Source organism: Hyla sarda, chromosome 1 (assembly GCF_029499605.1).
Source record: "Hyla sarda isolate aHylSar1 chromosome 1, aHylSar1.hap1, whole genome shotgun sequence".
NCBI lineage: Eukaryota > Metazoa > Chordata > Amphibia > Anura > Hylidae > Hyla > Hyla sarda.
Window position 1 is genome coordinate 603,854,013 of NC_079189.1, and position 26,560 is coordinate 603,880,572.

Consider the following 26,560-nt stretch of genomic DNA (forward strand, 5'->3'; position numbering starts at 1 on the left):
CAGCCGAGATCCTGGGGGGGGGGGTCCCCAGTGGCAGGACCCCCGCGATCTGACATCTTATCCCCTATCCTTTGGATAGGGGATAAGATGTCCTGGGGCGGAGTACCCCTTTAAGGGCAGGAGGCTTTGGAATTAGAGATTCTTTCCTTGCTTAGCAGGTTCTTATTTCAGTGCCAGTGGAGGATGAGAGAATCCACGTAAAGAAACCAGTTGGTCTTTCCGTACGATTATAAACCTGAAACAACTCAGAGTTTGGTGTACGAGAAATTCAGGATGAAGACCATTCTGTCTTACTAGACTTACACAACGCGTATTATCATGTCCCAATATATAATCCCCCCCCAGCAGACCTAAGAGTAGCGGAATACGTCTAGTGGAAGTTAGTTCCAGTACCAGGCCCCCCAAATCTTTACCAAGGTCACAGCCGAGGTCATGGCCCACATGACAGAGAAAAATCGGATTCTTAGGCTAGGTTCAGACTATGGAATCTCCAGGCAGAATATTTCCGCCCGGAGATTCTGAGTTCCGCCTGCGCCGACTGAATAAGTCGGCGCTAGGACCACGCGGACACTGCAGTCTCCCATAGACTGCAATGTGATCCGTGAGGAATTCCGCCTGAAGAAAGAGCACCGCCTTTCTTCAGGCGGAAATTTCTAAGCGGATTTTCCGCTTCACAAATTCCGAAGTGTGAATTTGTTAACGGAAAACCATTCACTACACTAGACATTTTAGAAAGCGGAATTTCTGACGGAAATTTTACGACTGAATTTCTGTCGGAAATTCCGTAGTCTGAACCTAGCCTAATTCTATATCTAGACGACTTTCTCCTTGTGGCACTAACAAAAGATATTCTCTGCCGCCAGATTGTGAAAGTAAACTCTCTTAGCAAAATTAGGCTAAGGCCCCTTTCACACTACCGTTGGTCACCTGTAAAAACTCCCTTCATTAATTCCCATCAGAAAGTCCCAAAAATCGTCGTCAAAAATATCCCATTCACGATTTTTTGACCACTCTTTAGCACCAGTTACGTCCCGTTATGACTAACGTCTTATTTTTGACGGCACATAAGATGGTGCATGCACTAATTTTTGTCCTGTCAAAAATAATGGTGGAATAAAATTTTAACTTTAAAATTTTACCATTGAAGTCTATGGATGACTATGTTCAAAATTGACATCCGTTAGTTCCCATTATTTTAAAGGGGTACTCCCGTGGAAAACTTTTTTTTTTTAAATGAACTGGTGCCAGAAAAATCTTAATCCTTCCAGTACTTTTTAGGGGCTGTATACTGCAGAAGAAATGCTTTTTTTTTTGCTTTTCTCTTCTGTCACGATCACAGTGCTCTCTGCTGACCATTTTAGGAACTGTCCAGAGCAGCATATGTCGGCTATGGGGATTTTCTCCTGCTCTGGACAGTTCCTAAAATGGACAGCAGAGAGCATTTCCTCTGTAGTATACAGCCTCTAAAATGTACTGGAAGGATAAAGATTTTTTTAATAGAAGTAATTTACAAATCTGTTTAAAGGGGTACTCCGGTGAAAACCTTTTTTCTTTTAAATCAACTGGTGGCAGAAAGTTAAACAGATTTGTAAATTACTTCTATTAAAAAATCTTAATCCTTCCTGTAATTATTAGCTGCTGAATACTACATAGGAAATTCTTTTCTTTTTGAAATTCTCTCTGGTGACATCAAGAGCACAGTGCTCTTTGCTGACGTCATTATAATAATAATAACTCTTTATTTATTGTTGTCCTTAGTGGGATTTGAACCCAAGACCCCAGCACTGCAAGGCAGCAGTGCTAACCACTGAGCCACCATGCTGCCCTTAGCATACATCTGCTATGCACGGTTGCTAAAATGGACAGAGATGTCAGCAGAGAGCACTGTGCTCGTGATGTCATCAGTGTTCCAAAAGGAAAGGAATTTCCTCTGTAGCATTCAGCAGCTAATAAGTACTGGAAGGATTAAGATTTTTTTAATAGAAGTAATTTACAAATATGTTTAACTTTCTGGCACCAATTGATTTAAAAAAAAAAGATTTCCATGGGAGTACCCCTTTTAAAGTCCGTTATGATCCATGGGCATGCTCAGAACATGGAACTAAAATAACAGACTATAACAGATGAATATGTCCGTTATTTATTAAAATAACAGACATTAGTCAACCGTTAGAATCCGTTATGTTTAGTTATTTTGTGTTTTTTTTTGATGAGCTCTTTCACCAGAAAAACAGCGGAAGAAATGCAGGAACATGACGGTAGTGTGAAAGAAGCTTTAGAAGTAAACTTAAATGGGCACTGTCATGAAGTAAAAAAATTGATATGTTGTAGTACTTAAGTACTACAACATATCTCTAATATACTTTTATTAAAAAAAGTGATTTTAACCCCTTAAGGACTCTGGGTTTTTCTGTTTTTGCACTTTCGTTTTTTCCTCCTTACCTTTTAAAAATCATAACCCTTTCAATTTTCCACCTAAAAATCCATATTATGGCTTATTTTTTGCGTCGCCAATTCTACTTTGCAGTGACATTAGTCATTTTACCCAAAAATGCACGGCGAAACGGAAAAAAAAATCATTGTGCGACAAAATCGAAGAAAAAAACGCCATTTTGTAACTTTTGGGGGCTTCCGTTTCTACGCAGTGCATATTTCGGTAAAAATTACGCCTTATTATTCTGTAGGTCCATACGGTTAAAATGATCCCCTACTTATATAGGTTTGATTTTGTCGCATTTCTGGAAAAAATCATAACTACATGCAGGAAAATTTATACGTTTAAAAATGTCATCTTCTGACCCCTATAACTTTTTTTATTTTTCCACGTACGGGGCGGTATGAGGACTCATTTTTTGCCCATAGGGACCTATAACACTGCACACACTGATCTCCTATGCTGATCACTGGCGTGTATTAACACGTCTGTGATCAGTGTTATTGGCGCTTGACTGCTCCTGCCTGGATCTCAGGCACGGAGCAGTCATTCGCCGATCGGACACCGAGGAGGCAGGTAAGGGCCCCCCCGGTGTCCTGTAAGCGGTTCGGGACGCCGCGATTTCACCGCGGCGGTCCCGAACAGCCCGACTGGGCAGCCGGGTCACTTTCCCTTTAGAAGCGGTGGTCAGCTTTGACCGCCGCTTCTAAAGGGTTAATACCGCACATCGCCGCGATCGGCGATGTGTGGTATTAGCCGCGGGTCCCGGCCGTTGATGAGCGCCGGGACCGACGCGATATGATGCGGGATCGCGGCGCAATCCCGCTTCATATTGCTGGAGCCGGCGCAGGACGTAAATATATGTCCTGCGTCGTTAAGGGGTTAAACAAGTTTAAAGAGCACCTGTCATCAACTAAACTTTCCCTAATCCCCATCTGTCCCTGACTCTAACTATCTCTATCCCTGTATTTATTTTTGTTTAAAACCCCATGTATATACCTTTTTCATAGCATCTTCAGGAGCTCAGTGTTGAGCAGTATACGAGGGCAGGAAGTGGGCGTGGCCTGGCAGGCGCGACGTCATCAGAAGCCTGGCCGGGCCAGCATCCGCCCTTCTTCCTGTATGCTGCGCTCCCTTTCTGGAGCGCGCATATATGTGAAGCACAGGGGAGAGCCGGTGTGAGGTGGATTTTTGAGCCCCCGTCAATTCTTGTGTCCGCTCCTCCCCCAGCTCTCCGAAGATTTCCGAAGCTAGAGCTGGGGGAGAGAGGAGGTACACGTCCCCTCCCTCATCTCCCCGAGCTGAGGACGTAGATCTCCACGGGGAGAAGTACACGCCCCTCTCTTATCTCCAGATCTCCACGGAAATCCAGAGCAGCGGGAGAGAGGAGCACGGCTAGAGCAGGTCTAGAAGCCTAAGCAGTGCTCCTCATCTCCCCTGCCTGAGCTCTGTCTGTGTTTACTGTACATAGGCTGGGGATGTATACACTGCAGGGACTGGGAATAAATCTCTGACTGGGGATGATTTCCCCAGCGCCCGAAGCCCCCCCCCCCCTTGTTGCATATTCATTTTTTGCTTCTCCACGTCCTAATGACGTGGAGTTATCCACCCCCCTAAGCGCTGCACTCTGTCTTCCGAGCGCATGCACTGTTTTTTTTTTTTTACCCAGCTCTCCGTCCTGGTGACATGAGAGCTGTGCATCCTCTGCGCCGTGAAATTGCGCATGCGCTCAGAAGACAGAGTGCAGCGCTTAGGGGGGCGGATAACTCCACATCATTAGGACATGGAGAAGCAAAAAATGAATATGCAACAAGGGGGGTGGGCTTCGGGCACCTGCCTCCGGAACACAAAGTAAGATTGCCGGCGGGGGACCCGGGATGGATGGCGGACACTTTAGAGGACGCAAACTCAGCCAAAACACAACTTCACTAAGTATATTTAAGTAACTTTACGCAGCGTATATGCCAGGTGCTAATGCACCCTTAAAGGGGTACTCCGCCACTGGCATCTTATCCCCTATCCAAAGGATAGGGGATAAGATGTTAGATCGCTGCTGGGGACCCTGGGATCGCCGCTGTGGCACCCCGTCATCATTACTGCACAGAGCGAGTTCGCTCTGTGCGTAATGACGGGCGATACAGGGGACGGAGCAGCGTGATGTCATGGCTCCGCCCCTCATGACATCACGGCCCGTCCCCTTAATGCAAGTCTATGGCAGGGGGCGTGACGACCGCAACGCCCCCTCCCATAGATTTGTATTGAAGGGGGCGGGCCGTGACATCACGAGGGGCGGAGCCGTGACATAACGATGCTCCGGCCCCTGTATCGCCCATCATTACGTGCAGAGCGATCTCCCTCTGTGGAGTAATGATAGCGGGGGGCTGCAGCAGCGATCCCCGGAGTCCCCAGCAGCAGGACCCCGGCGATCTGACATCTTATCCCCTATCCTTTGGATAGGGGATAAGATGTCTAGGGGCGGAGTACCCCTTTAAGGAGGATCTAGCATTTGGCAGAAAAGTGCTGCAGACGGTAGTCCCCCCCCTAATTCTGCTATTCTAATTTCTGCTCCAAAGGTGCTGTCATAGGGAAAAACCTAAATCACGTACCAGTACAGTAAAATCTCTTAGTGGACACCTCCCAACAGCAGACAGTTTTTAATTCCCCAACAGGGTCCCATAAGATTTAATGTATTTGCACCCTCCGAATAGGGGACATTCCTAATAGCGGTAATAGACACACGCAATAGGTGACAAAACACTCCCAATAGGGGACAAAACACTCCCATTATGTGACAAAACACTCCCATTAGGGGACAACCAGGCTTATGTGCCAGCCCTATCTTGTACACAGGGCCGCCGTCAGGGGGTACAGCCAATACACCAGTAAGGGGCCCTGGCCCCCGCTGCATCTCCCTGCAGTTGCCCCAGCACAGAAGCAGAAGACCGATGTTTAAACGTGATCTCCTGCTTTTGTACGTCCGCCAGCAACATCATGCACCCCCCTGTTCCACTTTATACCCCCTGTGCCAAATCATTCCCTTTTTTTTTTACCCCTTGTGCTAGTGCTGGGCGGTATACCGGTATGAACGGGATACCGTTTTTTTTTCTCCCACGGTATGGATTTTTGCCCATACCGCTATACCGGTCGGGCCCCTCCCACACCCTTCGAGTCAATAAAAAAAATTAAACTTACCCGTAATGGGGGTGGTCCGGACCATCCATCCTTCCTGTAGTGTCCGGCAGCATTCCGGGTGGAGGGTGAACCGGTCCGGGCTGTCCTTATTCTCCGGGGGTCCTCTTCTCCACTCCGGGCAGGCTCCGGCCTAGTACGCTGCATAGACACCGCTACGTCCGTGACGTCAGGTGCGTCGCTGCGCACGGACGTCACTGCGCAGCAGCGTCTATGCAGTGTTACTAGGCCGGAGCCTGCCCGGAGTGGAGAAGAGGACCCCCGGAGAAGAAGGACAGCCCGGACTGGTTCACTCTCCACCCGGAATGCCGCCGGACACTACAGGAAGGATGGATGGTCCGGACCACCCTCCCTGGACGGTCCCTGCAGAAACTGAGAAGGTGAGTCAGGGTTCTGGGATGGACAGGGGTCTGTATAATATACTATACCTACAGTAGGCCCTCCAGCTGTTGCAAAACTACAACTCCCAGCATGCCCGGACAGCCAACGGCTGTCCGGGCATACTGGGAGTAGTAGTTTTGCAACAGCTGGAGGCACCCCTAGTTGGGAAACACTGACCTATACTATACACTACTATGTAGTCCAACATGCTGGGAGTTGTAGTTTTGCAACAGCTGGAGGCACCCCTAGTTGGGAAACACTGACCTATACTATACACTACTATATAGTCCAACATGCTGGGAGTTGTAGTTTTGCAACAGCTGGAGGCTGTAGGGTTGTTTGTTACATCTATATAAAAGGGTACTCCACTGCCCCAGTGTTCAGATCAGTTAGTTCCAAAAGCCCATTTAGTTCCGCTACGCCACCTCAATGCAAGTCTCAATGTAAAAAAAATAAATACCGTGAAATACCGCGATACTCATTTTTGGTCATATCGCCCAGCACTACCTTGTGCCACATAATTTCCCCTTGATCCCCCTCTATGCTCTTTCATTCCTCCTCTATTACCCTTTGTTCAAATTAATCACCCTCTCTACTACCCCCTTTGCCATTTCTTTCTCCCTTTATCCCACCTAGATGCTCATTGAGAGGCTGGGAGCAGCGGCGGCGGCTGCGGGTACTGACGAGTGAAGCTCCTGACATCACATGTCAGTGCCGCAGCCACCGCTGCTGCTCTCAGTAAGTGCAGCGCAGAGGACCTTAGGAGAATGTCACTCCCACTAAGACTGGGTTCACACCACGATTTCTTAAATACGGTTCCCGTATACGGTTTGGAGGAGGGGGGGGGGGGGCTTAATCGCGGCGCCCGCACTCAGCCGTATTCGGGAACCGTATTTAATACAAGTCTATGAGCCGACCGGAGTGAACCGCAGCCTCCGGTCGGCTTCGTTTTCGGCCGTATGCGGTTTCGGCCGTACGTGGTCGACCACGTTTTTGCCTGTGGTCGGGAAACCGCATACGGCCGAAAACGAAGCCGACCGGAGGCTGCGGTTCACTCCGGTCGGCTCATAGACTTGCATTAAATACGGTTCCCGAATACGGCTGAGTGCGGGCGCCGCAATTAAGCCCCGCCCCCCCTCCTCCAAACCGTATACGGGAACCGTATTTAAGAAATCGTGGTGTGAACCCAGCCTAAGAGCCCCTGAACCTGAGCCTGCTGGCCAGGTAAGAACAATAACAGGGGGAGGAGGGAAGGGGAAAATTTATGTGGCACAAGGGATGAAATGGCACAGGGGGGGGGTGATGAATCTGCAGTGAAGGTAATAAAGGGGGAATGAAATGGCCTGAGGATATCAAGGGGGAATTATGTAGCACAGGGGGTAAGGATGGATGATTTGGCACAAGGCAAAGGGGGAATAAAGTGGCACAAGGTATAAAGGGGGATGAAATAGTACAGGAGGTTGATATGTGGTGATTTAACTGCACAGGGAGATTCCACTGTAATATTACCTTTTATCATGTTTCATAAGTAATAACTAGAGATGAGCGAACTTACAGTAAATTCGATTCGTCACGAACTTCTCGGCTCGGCAGTTGATGACTTTTCCTGCATAAATTAGTTCAGCCTTCAGGTGCACCGGTGGGCTGGAAAAGGTGGATACAGTCCTAGGAAAGAGTCTCCTAGGACTGTATCCATCTTTTCCTGCCCACCGGAGCACCTGAAAGCTGAACTCATTTATGCAGGAAAAGAAGTTCGCCGAGAAGTTCGTGACGAATCTAATTTACTGTAAGTTCGCTCATCTCTAGTAATAACACTCTGGGGTGAGTACAGTACAGTATTTGGTAATTTAGAAATATTTTTTGCCTTTATTCCCAATAGGGGACATCTCTCAATAGCGGGCACTTTTTTTTTATTCCCCGTGAGTGTTCAATATTGGGAAATTCTACTGTAATTGTTTTTCATTGAGCCCATGACAGTACCCTCCTAATTCCCATCCAATATAAATTTATATATATATATATATATATATATATATATATAACAGACACATAAAAAAATAAAAATGATATTTAGAAAGCATTTTTTTACATACAATCATAGCCATAAATATTGGCACCCCTAAATGTTTTCTAGAAAATGAAGTATTTCTCACAGAAAAGGATTGCAGTAACACATGTTTTACTATACACACGTTTATTCCCTTTGTGTGTATTGGAACTAAACCAAAAAAGGGAGGAAAAAAAGCAAATTGGACATAATGTCACCAAACTCCAAAAATGGTCTGGACAAAATTATTGGCACCGCTGCATAAGCCTCCCTTCCTGAAATTATTAAAAGAAGCCTCTGTTTGTATCATATTTACTCAACAACACTAGTCTTACAGCGCTGTCTGTTTTATTCCATCACAGCTATATCCATACATTGCATTACTGCAACTAGGTCATGTGATCACCAGTCTGACTCACAGCTTTGTGTCAGATAAAGTCCTGCGTCAGCTGACTTCCTGAGTACTACAGGATATCATCACCTATCAGATCACTGCTAGTTCCCAGACCCTTCCCTCCAGCTCTACCTGTATACTGCTGCTGCTATCTGTATTGATTCAGGATACATAGCAGCTATACACCTCTCCTGAGGCTGTGTTCACATAGCGTTTTTTGAATTTTTTTTGCTTATGTAACACAGTTTTGCAAATCACAGTAAAAGCATGTTATTTTTATAGTGATTTTGGAAAATAAGAGCCAAAATGCATTACAAATGTGTGGAAAAATACAGTGTGAACACAACCTAAAGACTTCAGAGCTTCCTAAAACGACTCAAGTGTGATTATAGGTCGAATAAAATTACTTTCGCTACATAATATTTATCTAAAACTGCACATGCGAATTGACCTCAACCCACTTATGAGTCTAATCAGTTCACCTGGGCGACCTCCAGCACCAGCAGCCTAAATAGATAACCAGGTGCAGTGATGAGACTCCACCCCCTCTCTCTGAAAAGGCAGAGGATTCCTGGGAAATGTATGTGATGGAACTGCAATCAGTATGGTAAAAACGCACGCCTGCCACATCAGCTAATACAGGTAAGCACAGTGTGTGTGTGTATATATTCATATTCCGGAGTGCTTCTTTAATAATGTAACCATTTTTTTTTTTTATAGATTTTAAAATACAAAGGATTTGTGTATTCACCCCCCAGGAAGCTGTGTACTGCTGTTTTCTTCCTACATGTCATTACTGACAGCTTAGCTTGAATTTTCTGCTCACTTCTCCCTTTCTGGGGTGTGCTTTTGATGCAAACTGTCTGCTCTGTTATCTTCAGCTCAACGTCCTGTCTGGTGTAGATCCTGCAACAGACTTCCTGGTTCTGTGTACAAGACACTCTAGCCGGGAATTCAGCCAACTCTATCTCCCTGCCACTACACAATCTTGACTATAATCCCTCCCACAAAGTGGGAGGGATTATAGTTAAAGGGGTATTCCAGGCAAAAGCTTTTTTTATATATATCAACTGGCTCCGGAAAATTAAACAGATTTGTAAATTACTTCTATTAAAAAAATCTTAATCCTTCCAATAGTTATTAGCTTCTGAAGTTGAGTTGCTGTTTTCTGTCTAACTGCTTTCTGATGACTCACGTCCCGGGAGCTGTCCAGCTCCTATGGGGATATTCTCCCATCATGCAAGGGATATTCTCCCATCATACACAGCTCCCGTGACGTGACATCATTGAGCAGTTAGACAGCAAACTTCAGAAGCTAATAACTATTGGAAGGATTAAGATTTTTTAATAGAAGTAATTTACAAATCTGAATTCAGGTAGAAGACAGACATGGTGCACATCTACAATCTTGCACAATGATCTGATTGCTTCTCAGCATAATTTCAAAAACCAACAGGTTGTTAGTATATACGTTTTGATCAAAAAGTACAAAGCCCACTCGCCACGTCAAGGCCACCTATTTAGAGTGGGTCCCTAACGTCCCTAGCATAAAATGGCGCAGCACTGGGCATTGGGGCCGCTCTGCCAGTGGGTCGTTCCCCCTGTGGGCACTGGTGTCGCGGCGGTGGTGGTCGCCGCCCAGTGCTACGCCATTTTATGCTAGGGACGTTAGGGACCCACTCTAAATAGGTGGCCTTGACGCGGCGAGTGGGCTTTGTACTTTTTGATCTAAATGTATATACTAAGAACCTGTTAGTTTTTGAAATTATGCTGAGAAGCAATCAGATCATTGTGCAAGATTGTAGATGTGCACCGTGTCTGTCTTCTACCTGAATTTAATTTACAAATCTGTTTAACTTTCCGAAGCCAGTTGATATATAAAAAAAAGTTTTTGCCTGGAATACCCCTTTAAGCTTGTGTAGTGGGAGGGAGATAGAGTTGGCTGAATTCCCGGCTAGAGTGTCTTGTACACAGGAGCAGTAAGGCTAGGTCCAGACTATGGAATTTCTGCCTGCAATTCCACTTTGAAATTGCAGGCAGAAATTCTGCTTACTAAAATGTATTGTGCTAGTGATTGGGTTTTTCGTTCACCGATTCACACAAATTCCGCTATAAAAATGAACGGAAAATTTGATTTAAAATAGCCGCCTGAAGAATGGTGTTGCTCATTCTTCAGGCGGATCTACTCGCAGAACACATTGCAGTCTATTGGCTGCAGTCAGAATCTCTAGAAGCCAATTATTATTTTTTATAACATGTGACTAAACTATAATGGTTGTATTTTTCTTGTACTATTTGATAAAAAATAATAATAATAATTAAAAAAAAGGCTACAACACTAAGTTATTTGATGAAGAATATATAATTTGTGGTTAAAATGTTTCCCATCCCCTGGACATGAAAATGCTTTTCCTCTTTGAGGTTTTTCATGTGCAATTAGAGATGACATTATACTTATGGTTCACAAACATGGCTTCTACTCTGTGTGAAATCTTTGATGATCAACAAGATGTGATTTCGCTGTGAAACATTTCCCACATTCAGCACATGAAAATGGCTTCTCTCCTGTGTGAGTTCTTTGATGCTCGACAAGAGTTGATTTCTGAGTAAAACATTTTCCACATTCTCGACATAAAAACGGCTTTTCTCCTGTGTGAATTCTATTATGTCTAATAAGTTGTGATTTTTGAGGAAAACATTTCCCACATTCTGAACATGAAAATGGCTTCTCCCCTGTGTGAGTTCTTTGATGTATAACAAGATCTGATTTCCTGGTAAAACATTTCCGGCAGTGTTGGCAGGAAAATGGCTTTTCCCCTGTGTGTATTCTGTGATGTTCAATAAGAGATGATTTTACAGTAAAACATTTCCCACATTCTGAACATAAAAATGGCTTCTGCCCTATATGAATTTTCTGATGTTCAGCAAGAATTGCTTTCCTTGAGAAACACTTCCCACATTCTGGGCATGGAAATGGCTTCTCTCCTGTGTGAGTCCTTTGATGTTCAACAAGATGTGCTTTCTGAGTAAAACATTTCCCACATTCTGAGCATGAAAATGGCTTCTCTCCTGTGTGTGCTCTTTTGTGTTCAACAAGTTTTGATTTCCAAGTAAAGCACTTCCCACATTGTGCACATGAATATGGCTTCTCGCCTGTGTGAATTTTCCGATGTCCTGCAAGACGCGATTTCAAAGTAAAACGTTTTCCACATTCTGGGCATGAAAATGGCTTCTCTCCTGTGAGAGCTCTTTGATGTTTCTCATTTCTTCTGTGGCTTTTATTTTGTTTACCAGCCTGTGAAGAATCAGAAGACAGGACGGGTATAACAGGATGAGATGAGAGATCTTGGCTGTGAAGGGCTGAGGGTGTATCTGGGATAATGGAATGTTCTTCATATGTATCTTGTGTGATATCATCATCTGCTTTATAATATGAAGATATAAGATTCTCCTCTGATCTCCTGGTACAATCATCTGCCAAGGATAAAACAGATTTTATAATTTTGGAGTAATACAACAATTATGCATTTATGTATTTTTTTTTTTTTTTTGTGACCCTATGTGTAACGTTATAACTGTACCAGAACTATATCAAAATTTGACATAGAACACTCTCGCCATCCTTCCATTACTACCGTCTGATCTGGTCATACGATTGCTCATCCACAGGTATGATGCGCTGATGGTGCTACCCGGTTCAAAATACTTCAAATCTACACATCTGATCCGATTCTTCTTGTTCTGTGGGGAATAGTACACACAATAGTTTGTGCACCCCATCCATTCATGTCTATGGGAGGGGGCGGCACGCCCCCTCCCATAGACATGAATGGATGGGGTGCTCAAGTCCTGGTAAAACAGTGGTTTCAGAGACTGAAGCAGCAGCCCGACATAGGATGTGGGTGCTGCATGGAGATCACGGGGGGCCCCTCGTGATCAGACATCTTATCCCCTATCCTTTGGATAGAGGATAAGCTGTCTATGGCCGAAATACCTCTTTAACCCCTTCATGCACAACAACGTAAATGTTCGTCATGGTGTGCATTTTTTTTTTTAAATCTTATTAATTTCACAATTACATTACAAATCATTAAAAAAAAAATTAAAAAAATTCCAATTATTGTCTTCAATTATTTCCTCCCCAGCCTGTTAAAGTTTGCGGTTACAGAGTTCCTTTCACTTCCATATTTCCCCATTCTCTTTTTTTTTTGAATTTTTTTTTTTTTTTTGTGGCCTTTTTCCCTTGATAATATGACCTCATATTTTTTTACTTTACCGACTAAATTATACTCTGGGGTGTAACATAATTTAAGAATCACTTTAAATTTGTAAAATCTTATGATTTAAATTTATGGATGAATTATCAATATTTTTGAATATTTCCTACCATTCTTCCATTTTTATTACCCCCAATTTCTTTAATTAACTTTTTTTTTATTTTTTTTTAACAAAATCATCCAGTAATATATTTTATATATTTTCCCCACCCCTTTTTTTTAGCCCTGATTGTGCATTCAGCAAAAATTCAAGGATGTTGTTTGTGTTCACCCATTTCCCACCTAGGGTTGTTTTTTTTCTTTATTAAATGCATTCTGAATCTGTACATATACACTCTTTACCCAATTTATATTTAGAGTTAAGGATATACCACGGAATAAGTTCTTTTCCCTCCAACCCTATAAATTCCAAAGGCCTCCCAGTTCACATATTCTCTCTTTTTTATTTTTTTTTAAACTATCTTTATTAGTTTTTTCAATTTTATATGAACAGTAAAAAAAAAGTTAAACAACAACACAAAAAAGTGGAGCAAACGTGAGTATCGCAGAACCCACACAATCAATGACTACCACAAAAAAAATTCAACAGGTTATTAACCCCTTAAGGACGCAGGGTTTTTCCGATTTTAGCATTTTTATTTTTTCCTCATCACCTTCTAAAAATCATAACGCTTTTAATTTTGCACATAAAATTCCATATTATGGCTTATTTTTTTGCACCAGCATTTCTACGTTGCAGTGACAGTCATTTTACCCAAAAATCCACAGCGAAACGGAAAGAAAAAATCATTGTGCGACAAAATTGAAGAAAAAATGTAATTTTGTAACCATTGGGGGCTTCCGTTTCTACGCAGTACATTTTTCCGGTAAAAATGACACCTTATCATTATTCTGTAGGTCCATACGGGTAAAATGATCCCCTACTTATATAGGTGATTTTGTCGTACTTCTGGAAAAAATCATAACTACATCCAGGAAAATTTATACTTAAAAAATGTCATCTTCTGACCACTATAACTTTTTTATTTTTCCGTGCACGGGCCGGTATGAGGGCTAATTTTTTGCGCCGTTTTCTGAATTTTTTTACATTTTTATATTGATCGGACTTTTTGATCGCTTTTTATTCATTTTTTCATGATGAGTAACCAAAAATACGCTTTGTTGGACTTTGGAATTTTTTTGCGTGTACGCCATTGACCGTGCGGTTTAATTAATGATATATTTTTATAGTTCGGACATTTCCGCACGTGGCGATACCACATGTTTATTTTTATTTACGCAGTTTTTGTTTTAGTTTTTTTTTTTATGAGAAAAGTGGGGTGATTCAAACTTTTTTTTAGGGAAGGGGTTAAATGACCTTTATTAACTTTTTTTTTCCACTTTTTGCAGTGTTCTAGCTCCCATAGGGGGCTATAACACTGCACGCACTGATCTTTTACCCTGATCCCTGCAAAGCCATAGCTTTGCATGGATCAGCGTTCTAGGGGCTCAATTGCCCAAGCCTGTAGCTCAGGCTTGAAGCAATCAAACGCCGATCAGACGCGACGGAGACAGGTAAGAGGACCTCCGCTCGCGTCCTAGCTGATCGGGCATCGCGATTTTATCGCGATAGTCCCGATCAGCCTGACTGAGCTGCCGGGAAGCTTTTACTTTCATTTTAGACGCGGCGATCAACGTCTAAAGGGTTAATAGCGCGCGGCACAATGATCGGTGTCGCACGCTATTAGCTCAGGGTCCCGGCTATCATTAGCCGCCGGGACTGACCCGGTATGATGCGGGGTCACGGCGTGACCCTGTTTTATATACTGGGACCGGACGTAGGGCGTACAGGTACGCCCTACGTCCTTAAAGAGTTAAATAATGGCAACCGCAGCAGCTCAATTAAAGAGAAGACAGGCAGTTTGTGCTCGCGTACATCAGAATCTTGGGGAACCGATTCCCATTTAGCAAAATGGTATGTTTGGAAACTTTTAGAAGACATTCATTAAAAGCATCTATATAAAGTAGAGATGGGCGCCTTCCTAGATTGGGGGGGCATGTTGCATTTAGAAAGTCCCCAGGGTGCCCGAACAGCAACAAAAAAAATACACATGGCATACTGTTTTGGAAACTACACCCCTCAAGGAACATAACAAGGGGTATAGTGAGCCTTAACACCTCACATGTGTTTGACAACTTTGCATTGCGAAAATGGAAAATTTGTTTTTTAACGCTAAAATGATGGTGTTACCCCAAATTTTTCTCCAGGAACATAACAAGGGTTACAGTGAGTACTTACACCTCACAGTTTTTTTTCAGTTTTGGGCTGTAAAAGTGAAAAATTTTATTTTACCGCTCTTTTATAGCTAAGAGGGCCCGGCCATACGTTTAGCAAAAAAAAAAAAAAAGTCTGTGCCCCCAAAAAAACACAGACTGCAGTTACCCTGTAGGGCTGGGGTCACGCAGCTAAAGGTGCTGCGGACCTGCGGACACCTACAGGTGGTACACTGGTAAAAAAATAAAAATAAAAAATGTCTACGCCCCCCAAAAATGCTGGGGGGCAGACCGCAGCGACTCTGTAGGGCCGGGGTCACGCAGCTAAAGGTGCTACAGACCGGCTAGCGGCAGGGACCGAAATTCCCACGGGCATATCCATACACCCTCAATCCTTAAGGACTTTAAAACAGGGGCGTATGGATATGCCCTCAGTCCTTAACAGGTTAAAGGGAGTACTCCAACGATAAACATCTTATCCCCTGGAAACACACGCAATCTCCGGGCCGGCAGTAGCGGTGTCTGGAACACGGAAGCTTGGAGCTACTACGTAACCATCACGCCTCCTCCCATAGACATGAATAAAGGGGGTGTGGTGGCTGTAGTCGCCAGTCATCCGGAACGGAAACGGTGCAGACAGCACAATGCCAGGATATTTAAACTCCCTTACTACCTCCAATCCCATCCCAGCTAGTTAAGGCCCATCTGCTAAGACTGGCATTAACACAGACTTGGACGGAAAATTGACCAAAATAAGTAATGACCAACATAGCCCCAGGTCAAAAAGTAGACGCGGAGCCAAAAAATAAAAGGGCATCATCGGCAAAAAGGACAACTTTTTCCCCTCTCCGGAACCCTTATATCCCTGGGGAAAAAAACATAGCGCCACTGCCAAAGGCTCTACCACCAATCGAGGGGCTACCGGAAACTGGTGAAGATAGGACACAATATGCAGGATCACCATAGCAGAATACAAAGGAGGAATATACACAGTAGGGAGGATATATTCAGCAGTAGAAACTTGTCAGTGCAAACAGACGTATCTCCCTCCCGCATCCACTCGAGCAAGTAAGTGGAAATGCAAATTTGTCAAAAGAACACCGAACAAAATGTAAACCATACAACACTGTTGCCTGCACCATCACATTGGCCCCAGAGGCCCCAGTTCTCCATACAGCAGTAGAGGGGCATAAAATATTCCACAGAACGAAAATGGCATCTGTCAGTCCTGCAGTGAAGGATAGACTTTGGGGGAGATTTATCAAAACCTGTCCAGAGGAAACCTTGCTGAGTTGCCCATAGCAACCTATCAGATCACTTCTTTCATTTTTCACAGACCTTTTCAAAAATGAAAGCAGCGATCTGATTGGTTGCTATGGGCAACTCAGCAACTTTTCCTCTGGACAGGTTTTGATGCCAGATACAGCATGGAGTAGGGCAACTACAAGGAACTCAAGCAGCGTTAAAGGGGTACTCCGCCCCTAGACATCTTATCCCCTATCCTTCGGATAGGGGATAAGATGTCTGATCGCGGAGGTCCCGCAGATGAGGACCCCCGCTATCTCGGCTGCGGCACCCCAGATATCCGGTGCGGGTGACTGGCGCTGCAGGGTGGAGGCTCGTGACGCTCCATTACGGGTGGCTGGCGCTGCCGGGTGGAGGCTTGTGACGTCACGGCCACGACCCACTCTTGACGTCACGACCACACACCCTCAATGCAAGTCTAAGGGAGGGGGCGTGATGGTAGTCATGCCCCCACCCATAGACTTGCATTGAGGGGGTGTGGTTGTGACATCACGAGACTCCGGAGCTGCACCCCATGCTCTAAACGAACACCGGGTGCAGCAGGTAGATGGCGGGGGTCCCCGTAATCAGACATCTTATCCCCTAACCTTTGGATAGGGGCGGAGTACTCCACTGCTCAGTGTTCAGAACAAAATGTTCAGAAAGCTTAGAGCTGGCACCGGGGGCTAGTAACGTCATGTGCCACCCACTCAATGCAAGTCTATGGGAGGGGGCGAGGCGACCGCCACGCCCCCTCCCTTAGACTTGCATTGAGGGGGCGGGGCGTGACATCACAAGAGGGCGGGGACGTGACGTCACGAGGCCCCTGCTCTAAGCATACGGAACATTAAAGCAGCAGAGTACCCCTTTAAAGATCTGCAAACTAAAGTCGATTCTCCTGAACTTCTAAAGGAGTAGTCAGGGTAGAAGGACACTTGCTCAATAGTAATATCCGGATGTTACGTGGGCACTCTGTGTGGCACTCCACCGAAAAAAAGAGGAGGTAGCACTTGCTTTCCAAAGAGAGATAGAAGCCATGTTTCAAAGTAGTTACTAGGGTTGTTGCCCTTTTCAGGAACCCCAATAAGTCGTACTTTACTCCATCTATGTGCAAGAATACTAATATCACCTTGTCATCACTAAGCTGTCTTGGTTAAACTGGCAAAACCTTTTTTTTAAATCATCTAGAAATGCTGCAGTATGTATTTCGGCTTAATGGTGTATATTCAGAAGATAAAAATTACAAAAATGGCTATATATAACAAGGCTATATATCATTTGTAGCAGAGTCTGTGACTTTTCTCTCTGTCTCGTGGTTATTACTCACCTGGGTGGTTACCTGTAGGAATGTCCTCCTTAAACTGCTCATTACTGCTCACATCTGTCTCTTCTTCTTCCTTTACTATGTCTGTTGCATTAATATAGTTCAAATGTTCACCCTGATTCTTAAGCTGTGAAATAAATATTGTAAAAGTCATCAGCAATAGGAGAAGTAACCTGCAATGTTTTATATGAGCAGAAAAGATCATTAATTATCATGAGAACCAAAAATGACAGGAGGAGTTATCTAAGCCCCATAGCTGCAGGTCTCCTAGAAGCCGGACAAAGATATTAGATGATTGATCAATAACCTCAGGACCCTCATACACATGTATGTCCCCCATGGCTAGACAGGCTTCAGGTTGTGTCAGTGGAGGAGATCAGCTCCTGCCAGACACCTCTGGGGTTTGTCTCGGGGGAAATAAAGGATCAGATGGGTATAAATCCAACCTGTTGGTTCCTTATTCCAACCAGCAGTCTCCATAGTCAGAAAACTGTGAGAAGATCCAGACAACATGTAATGTCTATGGTCGGCTTTATCCTGTCATCTCCACCTTTCTCATTCCACAAGTATAAAGCATATAATACTGTAGGATAAAACAAGACTGAACACAAGAGCTTCACAGCCCTTCTACAGATCATAGGGAATATCTCCATCTACCTGATCCTGATCCTGTGGAAGAAGAGGACGGGGACACCTCTCTGCTGCTGTTCTCTTACTGGATCTGACTGTAGGGAACACATACAGAGACTGAATTCATTCTTTACATACAAATAATGAGAGGACGTGTGTATATAGTCATGTCTATTACCTGCTGATGTGAGGGGCTGCTGATCCTCCATCATCACCTGATCCTTGTACTGATCCTTGTGTCCTTCTACATACTCCCACTCCTCCATGGAGAAATACACCGCCACGTCCTGACATCTTATAGGAACCTGACACACAATGATACAGTCATCACCCCGACCCCTCCAGTGGTGTTACTGTATAATGTCCCAGCATTCCCAGCAGTGTCACCTCTCCAGTCATCACCAGACCCCTCCATTACTGTATAATGTCCCAGCATTTCCAGCAGGGTCACCTCTCCAGTCATCACCAGACCCCTCCATTACTGTATAATGTCCCAGCATTCCCAGCAGTGTCATCTCTCCAGTCATCACCAGACCCCTCCATTACTGTATAATGTCCCAGCATTCCCAGCAGTGTCACCTCTCCAGTCATCACCAGACCCTCCATTACTGTATAATGTCCCAGCATTCCCAGCAGTGTCACCTCTCCAGTCATCACCAGACCCCTCCATTACTGTATAATGTCCCAGCATTCCCAGCAGTGTCACCTCTCCAGTCATCACCAGACCCCTCCATTACTGTATAATGTCCCAGCATTCCCAGCAGTGTCACCTCTCCAGTCATCACCAGACCCCTCCATTACTGTATAATGTCCCAGCATTCCCAGCAGTGTCACCTCTCCAGTCATCACCAGACCCCTCCATTACTGTATAATGTCCCAGCATTCCCAGCAGGGTCACCTCTCCAGTCAGCAGCTCCATCATCTTGTTGATCAGTTCTAGGATCTTCTGTTCATCCATTTCCTCATGTATCAGGGGGTGAGGTGGGGGCCCTTGGATTGGGCTCAGGGTTCTTCCCCATCCTTCACACACAGGGGCCCGACAGCGCCCACTAGAGGACTTCTTCACTACTGTGTAATCCTGTGTATGGAGAGACACATTAATATCACTACATACATTCCCAGAATCCCTCACCTCTCCAGTCATATCCATCTGTTATTACATAGATAAGAATGAGGTCATGTGACATCACTCCCAGAATCCCTCACCTCTCCAGTCATATCCATCTATTACATAGATAAGAATGAGGTCATGTGACATCACTCCCAGAATCCCTCACCTCTCCAGTCATATCCATCTGTTATTACATAGATAAGAATGAGGTCATGTGACATCACTCCCAGAATCCCTCACCTCTCCAGTCATATCCATCTGTTATTACATAGATAAGAATGAGGTCATGTGACATCACTCCCAGAATCCCTCACCTCTCCAGTCATATCCATCTGTTATTACATAGATAAGAATGAGGTCATGTGACATCACTCCCAGAATCCCTCACCTCTCCAGTCATATCCATCTGTTATTACATAGATAAGAATGAGGTCATGTGACATCACTTCCAGAATCCCTCATCTCTCCAGTCATATCCATCTGTTATTACATAGATAAGAATGAGGTCATGTGACATCACTCCCAGAATCCCTCACCTCTCCAGTCATATCCATCTGTTATTACATAGATAAGAATGAGGTCATGTGACATCACTTCCAGAATCCCTCATCTCTCCAGTCATATCCATCTGTTATTACATAGATAAGAATGAGGTCATGTGACGTCACTCCCAGAATCCCTCATCTCTCCAGTCATATCCATCTGTTATTACATAGATAAGAATGAGGTCATGTGACATCACTCCCAGAATCCCTCACCTCTCCAGTCATATCCATCTGTTATTACATAGATAAGAATGAGGTCATGTGACACATCACTCCCAGAATCCCTCACCTCTCCAGTAAGCCGGAAGAGTATCTGTAGGGTGAGGCTTATGATCCTGTCGGCCATCTTGTCTCTGTCTCTTTCCATCCTTGTTGGGTCAGTCTTGAAAACAGAGGATCCTGAAAAATGATGAGCCAAAATCACTCTAACGCCTATGAAAAATTTTGAGTTACAGCTGGTAATATAGGAAAATATTAGGGCTGCAGCTAACGATTATTTTAATAAGTTGTTGATTAATCGGGGAAAAAAACGTCAAAATGCCAAAACCAGGGGTCCAGCTGACTCTACTTGAAGAATTATGTACAATGGCCATATTAAAAGTATTCTAGCATGTGACGTGACCAAACATCAGCAATTTTTTTTTTTTTTTAGTTAGGCGGCTGCTGTCATTATTAATGATCGTGTACAGAAACCAGCGTAAATTTGATACTGCTGCATAGGTTACTGTCTGAACTATTAAAATAAAATATTAATGATGTTACTAACATTTAATTTTAATAATTTAGACAATTAGCCATATGGCAGTATCACATATGTAAAACATGTTTTTTACGATTTTTATATAGCAATAGGAAAAGGTGGAGCTAATTTTTATTGGGGGCGGTTTATTTTATTTGTTTTTACTTTACACTTTTTTCTATAGCACTCCTATACACATGGGGGTATGTGCCGACTGCAGAGCATTGCACCCGACCCATGTCTGCAGTACAGACACTAGGATGCAATGCTCTGCACCCCTCCCCCATGTGTATAGCAGTGTATATGTCCTACATACACACTGTTTTACCCATGAGGGTATGTGCAGAGCATCCCACCCTTGTGTCAGTACTGCAGACACAAAGGTGGAATGCTCTGCACAAACCCCACGGGTAAAGCGGTGTGCACTGCTTACCGATATACACATAGGGGTATATGCAGAGCATTGCACCCTTGTGTCTGTAGTACAGACACAAGGGTACAATGCTCTGCACATACCCCCATTTGTATAGCAGTGTATATGTACTACATACACACTGTTTTACCCATGGAGGTATGTGCAGAGCATTGCACCCTTGTGTCTGCAGACACAAGGGTGGAATGCTCTGCACAAACCCCACGGGTAAAGCGGTGTGCACTGCTTACCGATATACACATAGGGGTATATGCAGAGCATTGCACCCTTGTATCTGTAGTACTGACACAAGGGTGCAATGCTCTGCACATACCCCCATGTGTATAGTAGTGTAAGTGTGTACTACATGCACACTGCTATACACATGGTAGTATGTGCAGAGCACTGCATCCTAGTGTCTGTACTACAGACACAGGGGTGCAATGCTCTGCATATACCCCTGTGTGTATATTGGTAAGCAGTGCACACCGCTTTACCCGTGGGGTTTGTGCAGAGCATTCCACCTTTGTGTCTGTAGTACAGACACAAGGGTGCGATGCCCTGCACATACCCCCATGGGTAAAACAGTGGGTATGTAGTACATATACACTGCTATACACATGGGGGGGTGCAGAGCATTGCATCCTAGTGTCTGTACTACAGACACAGGGGTGCAATGCTCTGCACACACTGCTATACACATAGGGGTATATGCAGAGCATTGCACCCGTGTCTGTAGTACAGACACTAGGATGCAATGCTCTGCACATACTACCATGTATATAGCAGTGTGCATGTAGTACACACTTACACTACTATACACACGGGGGTATGTGCAGAGCATTGCATCCTAGTGTCTGTAGATGACACTAGTGTGGAATGCTCTGCAGATACCCCACCCCCGTGTGTGTCAATAAGCAATGCGGTGATGAGTGAGATTTTCAAACCCATGATATACTCGGACCGCTCCTCCCCTCCGCTCTCCGAAGTATACCTGATGCCACCCGATTTCTGTTAGGTGATAAACATTAGTGGGGAGGTCCTGGTGAGGGACAATGGGGGAAATTCATCAAAACCTGTGCAGAGGAAGAGTGGTGCAGTTGCCCATAGCAACCAATCAGATTGCTTCTTTCATTTTCCACAGGCCTCTTTAGAGGCCTGTGGAAAATGAAAGAAGCAATCTGATTGGTTGCTATGGGCAACTGCACCACTCTTCCTATGCACAGGTTTTGATAAATCTCCCCATATGGGACCACAGGCAGGCGATAGGTTACCATGGCAGCCAGAGGTCATTGTGTTTGCCATAGTAGATCTGCTCGTACAGTTTGCCTCAGGCAGACTGTGCTAGCAGGGTGCAGATTTAAAGGAGAACTCTGGCAGAAAAAAACATATACCCCATCCACAGGATATCCCCCCCCACGATCACCAGGACGGGATCCCGGCCGCTCTCACTGAGGAGCGTGTCACGTCTACTGGTAGACACCATAGACACCACGCTCTCCATTCATTCCTATGGGAGCGCTGAAGATTCCCGAGAGCTGTATTTGGGTCTTTTCGGCGCTCCAATAGGAATAAATGGAGTGTGTGCTGGCGGCAGCGCGCGCTCCTCACTGAGCGCCAGGTCCTGTCCCCGTGGATCGCGCGCGGGGGGGGGGGGGGGGGTCCGAGCGCTGAGATAAGGATAGAGGATAAGGTTGTTTTTTTTTTAGCAAATTTCTCCTTTAATCAATGCTATGCCAACAGCTTAATATTGATCAGTATGAGGCCAGGTTCACACTTCATAAAATTGCACAGCGCATCTAATTTAAGTCTGTAAAAAAAAAAAAAAAAAAAAAAAAATAAATGAATAAAAAATAAATAAAAAAAGTTGTGAAAAAAAAAATGCTTCTTTCTTTTTACCAATTACGAATGAATAATTAAAATTTTCTAAGTGTGAACTTGGTTGAAGTAATCCTATGATTGCCTATAATAATCTCCTATTGCACTAATATAAAATGGTTTGTTTTTTTTAAGTAAAAAAAAAAAAACCTTTCCTAAAAAACACACACACACACTTTTTTTATACAAAAAATAAACAAACAAAAACGATATAAACATATTTGGTATCACTGTGTGAGGATTTATTTGTCAAAACCAATAAAATATTATATTATTGATGCTGTACAGTGGATAATGTAGATGTCAAAAAGAGTTTTAATTTTTGAAAAGTAGTAAAATAAAATAAAACCTATATAAATTGGGTATCACTATAATGGCATGGACTTACAGAATAAAGATAAGGGGGGAAATTTATCAATAGTTTGAGGGTTGCATTCCTCATGTTGTTTTGTTCCCCACTGTATAAAACCCTTCGCATTTATTAATGTGCAGTACAGTTCCCTTATACATTTTCAATGTGAAAACCGTACGGAACCGTATTGAAAACCGTATGCCAAAAGATGCATCAGGTTGTGTCCGTTTTGCATCCTGTACGGTTTTGTCAGTTTTTCCCCCAGTACCCAAAACCTTAGTCTACCACGTTTTTTGGTCCGGGTGAAAAACTGTATTCAACTGTATCCTTTTTTTTTTTTTTTTTACATGGGAATCAACGGGACCGTACAAAACCGTATGTGCGTACAGTTCCATCTGGTTTTTACCATACGGTTTTTGACTTTGCACAGTTTTTTATCTTGGAATTTCAATCAAACATGAGAAACTTTATTCAAAATGGAGTGAAAAGTTAAAAATGTATACGTTTTTTTCTTACAAAACGGATGCAACCGGACATCATAGTCAAGTTTTGAGGAATCCATTTTTCATCAAAAACCTGATATGGGAACTGTATTGCAAAAACGTGGCGTGAATGCACCCTTATGATAGACAGAATGAGACACATCTCAAATTGTGGCAGATTGCACTCAAATCTCTCACATTGCCTCTCACATGGAGGCAACTCCACCTCACAAAATTACCTCACAACATTACCTCTCATCCATTCCTCACATTCATAACTCACATCCCCACCTCACAACATCCATAACTCACATTCATACCTCACATCCCCACCCCACAACATCACCTCACATCCCCACCTCACAACATCACCTCACATCATCACCTCTCACATCCCCACCTCACATCATCACCTCTCACATCCCCACCTCACATCACCTCACATCCCCACCTCACAACATCACCTCACAACATCACCTCACATCATCACCTCACATCATCACCTCACATCATCACCTCACATCCCCACCTCACATCATCACCTCACATCATCACCTCTCACATCCCCACCTCACATCACCTCACATCCCCACCTCACAACATCACCTCACATCATCACCTCGCATCATCACCTCACATCCCCACCTCACAACATCACCTCACATCATCACCTCACATCCCCACCTCACATCATTACCTCACATCATTACCTCACATCCCCACCTCACAACATCACCTCACATCCTCACATCACATCCCCACCTCACATCATCACCTCACATCCCCACATCACATCCCCACCTCACAACATCACCTCACATCCCCACATCACATCCCCACCTCACAACATCACCTCACATCATCACCTCACATCATCACCTCACATCCCCACCTCACAACATCACCTCACATCCTTACCTCACATCCTCACATCACATCCCCACCTCACAACATCACCTCACATCATCACCTCACATCATCACCTCACATCATCACCTCACATCCCCATCTCACAACATCACCTCACATCATCACCTCTCACATCTCCACTTCACAACATCACCTCACAACATCACCTCACATCACTTCACATCATCACCTCACAACATCACCTCACAACATCACCTCACATCATCACCTCACATCATCACCTCGCATCATCACCTCACATCATCACCTCGCATCATCACCTCACATCCCCACCTCACATCATCACCTCACATCATCACCTCACATCATCACCTCACATCATCACCTCTCACATCCCCACCTCACATCCCCACCTCACATCCCCACCTCACAACATCACCTCACATCATCACCTCACATCCCCACCTCACAACATCACCTCACATCATCACCTCACATCCCCACCTCACATCATTACCTCACATCATTACCTCACATCCCCACCTCACAACATCACCTCACATCCTCACATCACATCCCCACCTCACATCATCACCTCACATCCCCACATCACATCCCCACATCACATCCCCACCTCACAACATCACCTCACATCCCCACATCACATCCCCACCTCACAACATCACCTCACATCATCACCTCACATCATCACCTCACATCCCCACCTCACAACATCACCTCACATCCTTACCTCACATCCTCACATCACATCCCCACCTCACAACATCACCTCACATCATCACCTCACATCATCACCTCACATCATCACCTCACATCATCACCTCACATCCCCATCTCACAACATCACCTCACATCATCACCTCTCACATCTCCACTTCACAACATCACCTCACAACATCACCTCACATCACTTCACATCATCACCTCACATCATCACCTCACATCATCACCTCACATCCCCACCTCACATCATCACCTCACATCATCCCCACCTCACATCACCACCTCACATCCCCACCTCACATCCCCACCTCACATCATCACCTCACATCATCACCACCTCACATCACCACCTCACATCACCACCTCACATCACCACCTCACATCCCCACCTCACATCCCCACCTCACATCCCCACCTCACATCATCACCTCACATCATCACCTCACATCATCACCTCACATCCCCACCTCACATCCCCACCTCACATCCCCACCTCACAACATCACCTCACATCATCACCTCACATCATCATCTCACAACATCACCTCGCATCATCACCTCACATCCCCACCTCACATCCCCACCTCACATCCCCACCTCACATCCCCACCTCACAACATCACCTCACATCATCACCTCACATCTCCACCTCACATCCCCACCTCACAACATCACCTCACATCATCACCTCTCACATCCCCACCTCACATCCCCACCTCACAACATTACCTCACATCCCCACCTCACATCATCACCTCTCACATCCCCACCTCACATCCCCACCTCACATCACCTCACATCCCCACCTCACAACATCACCTCACATCATCACCTCTCACATCCCCACCTCACATCATCACCTCTCACATCCCCACCTCACATCCCCACCTCACATCACCTCACATCCCCACCTCACAACATCACCTCACAACATCACCTCACAACATCACCTCACATCATCACCTCGCATCATCACCTCACATCATCACCTCGCATCATCACCTCACATCCCCACCTCACATCATCACCTCACATCCCCACCTCACAACATCACCTCACATCATCACCTCTCACATCCCCACCTCACATCACCTCACATTCCCACCTCACAACATCACCTCACATCATCACCTCGCATCATCCCCTCACATCCCCACCTCACAACATCACCTCACATCATCACCTCACATCATCACCTCACATCATCACCTCAC

The 26,560-nt window shown here is 44.7% G+C and overlaps 2 protein-coding genes across 2 annotated transcripts in view; one reads left to right on the top strand and one right to left on the bottom strand.

Annotated features, from left to right (window-relative positions):
* Positions 1–26,560, top strand: part of LOC130296495 (zinc finger protein 605-like) — a 505,889-nt gene that overhangs the window by 181,500 nt on the left and 297,829 nt on the right. The window lies entirely within an intron of this gene.
* Positions 1–26,560, bottom strand: part of LOC130299699 (oocyte zinc finger protein XlCOF7.1-like) — a 78,735-nt gene that overhangs the window by 44,579 nt on the left and 7,596 nt on the right. The window contains exons 2-8 of the mRNA XM_056551486.1: positions 20,159–20,268; positions 19,112–19,291; positions 18,392–18,518; positions 18,241–18,308; positions 17,587–17,710; positions 10,926–11,919; positions 9,243–9,351 (exon numbers count right to left, since the gene is read on the bottom strand). Coding sequence (XP_056407461.1) covers positions 9,243–9,351; positions 10,926–11,919; positions 17,587–17,710; positions 18,241–18,308; positions 18,392–18,518; positions 19,112–19,291; positions 20,159–20,236 — 1,680 coding nt within the window. The 5' untranslated portion in view covers positions 20,237–20,268. The remainder of the gene's footprint in view (positions 1–9,242; positions 9,352–10,925; positions 11,920–17,586; positions 17,711–18,240; positions 18,309–18,391; positions 18,519–19,111; positions 19,292–20,158; positions 20,269–26,560) is intronic.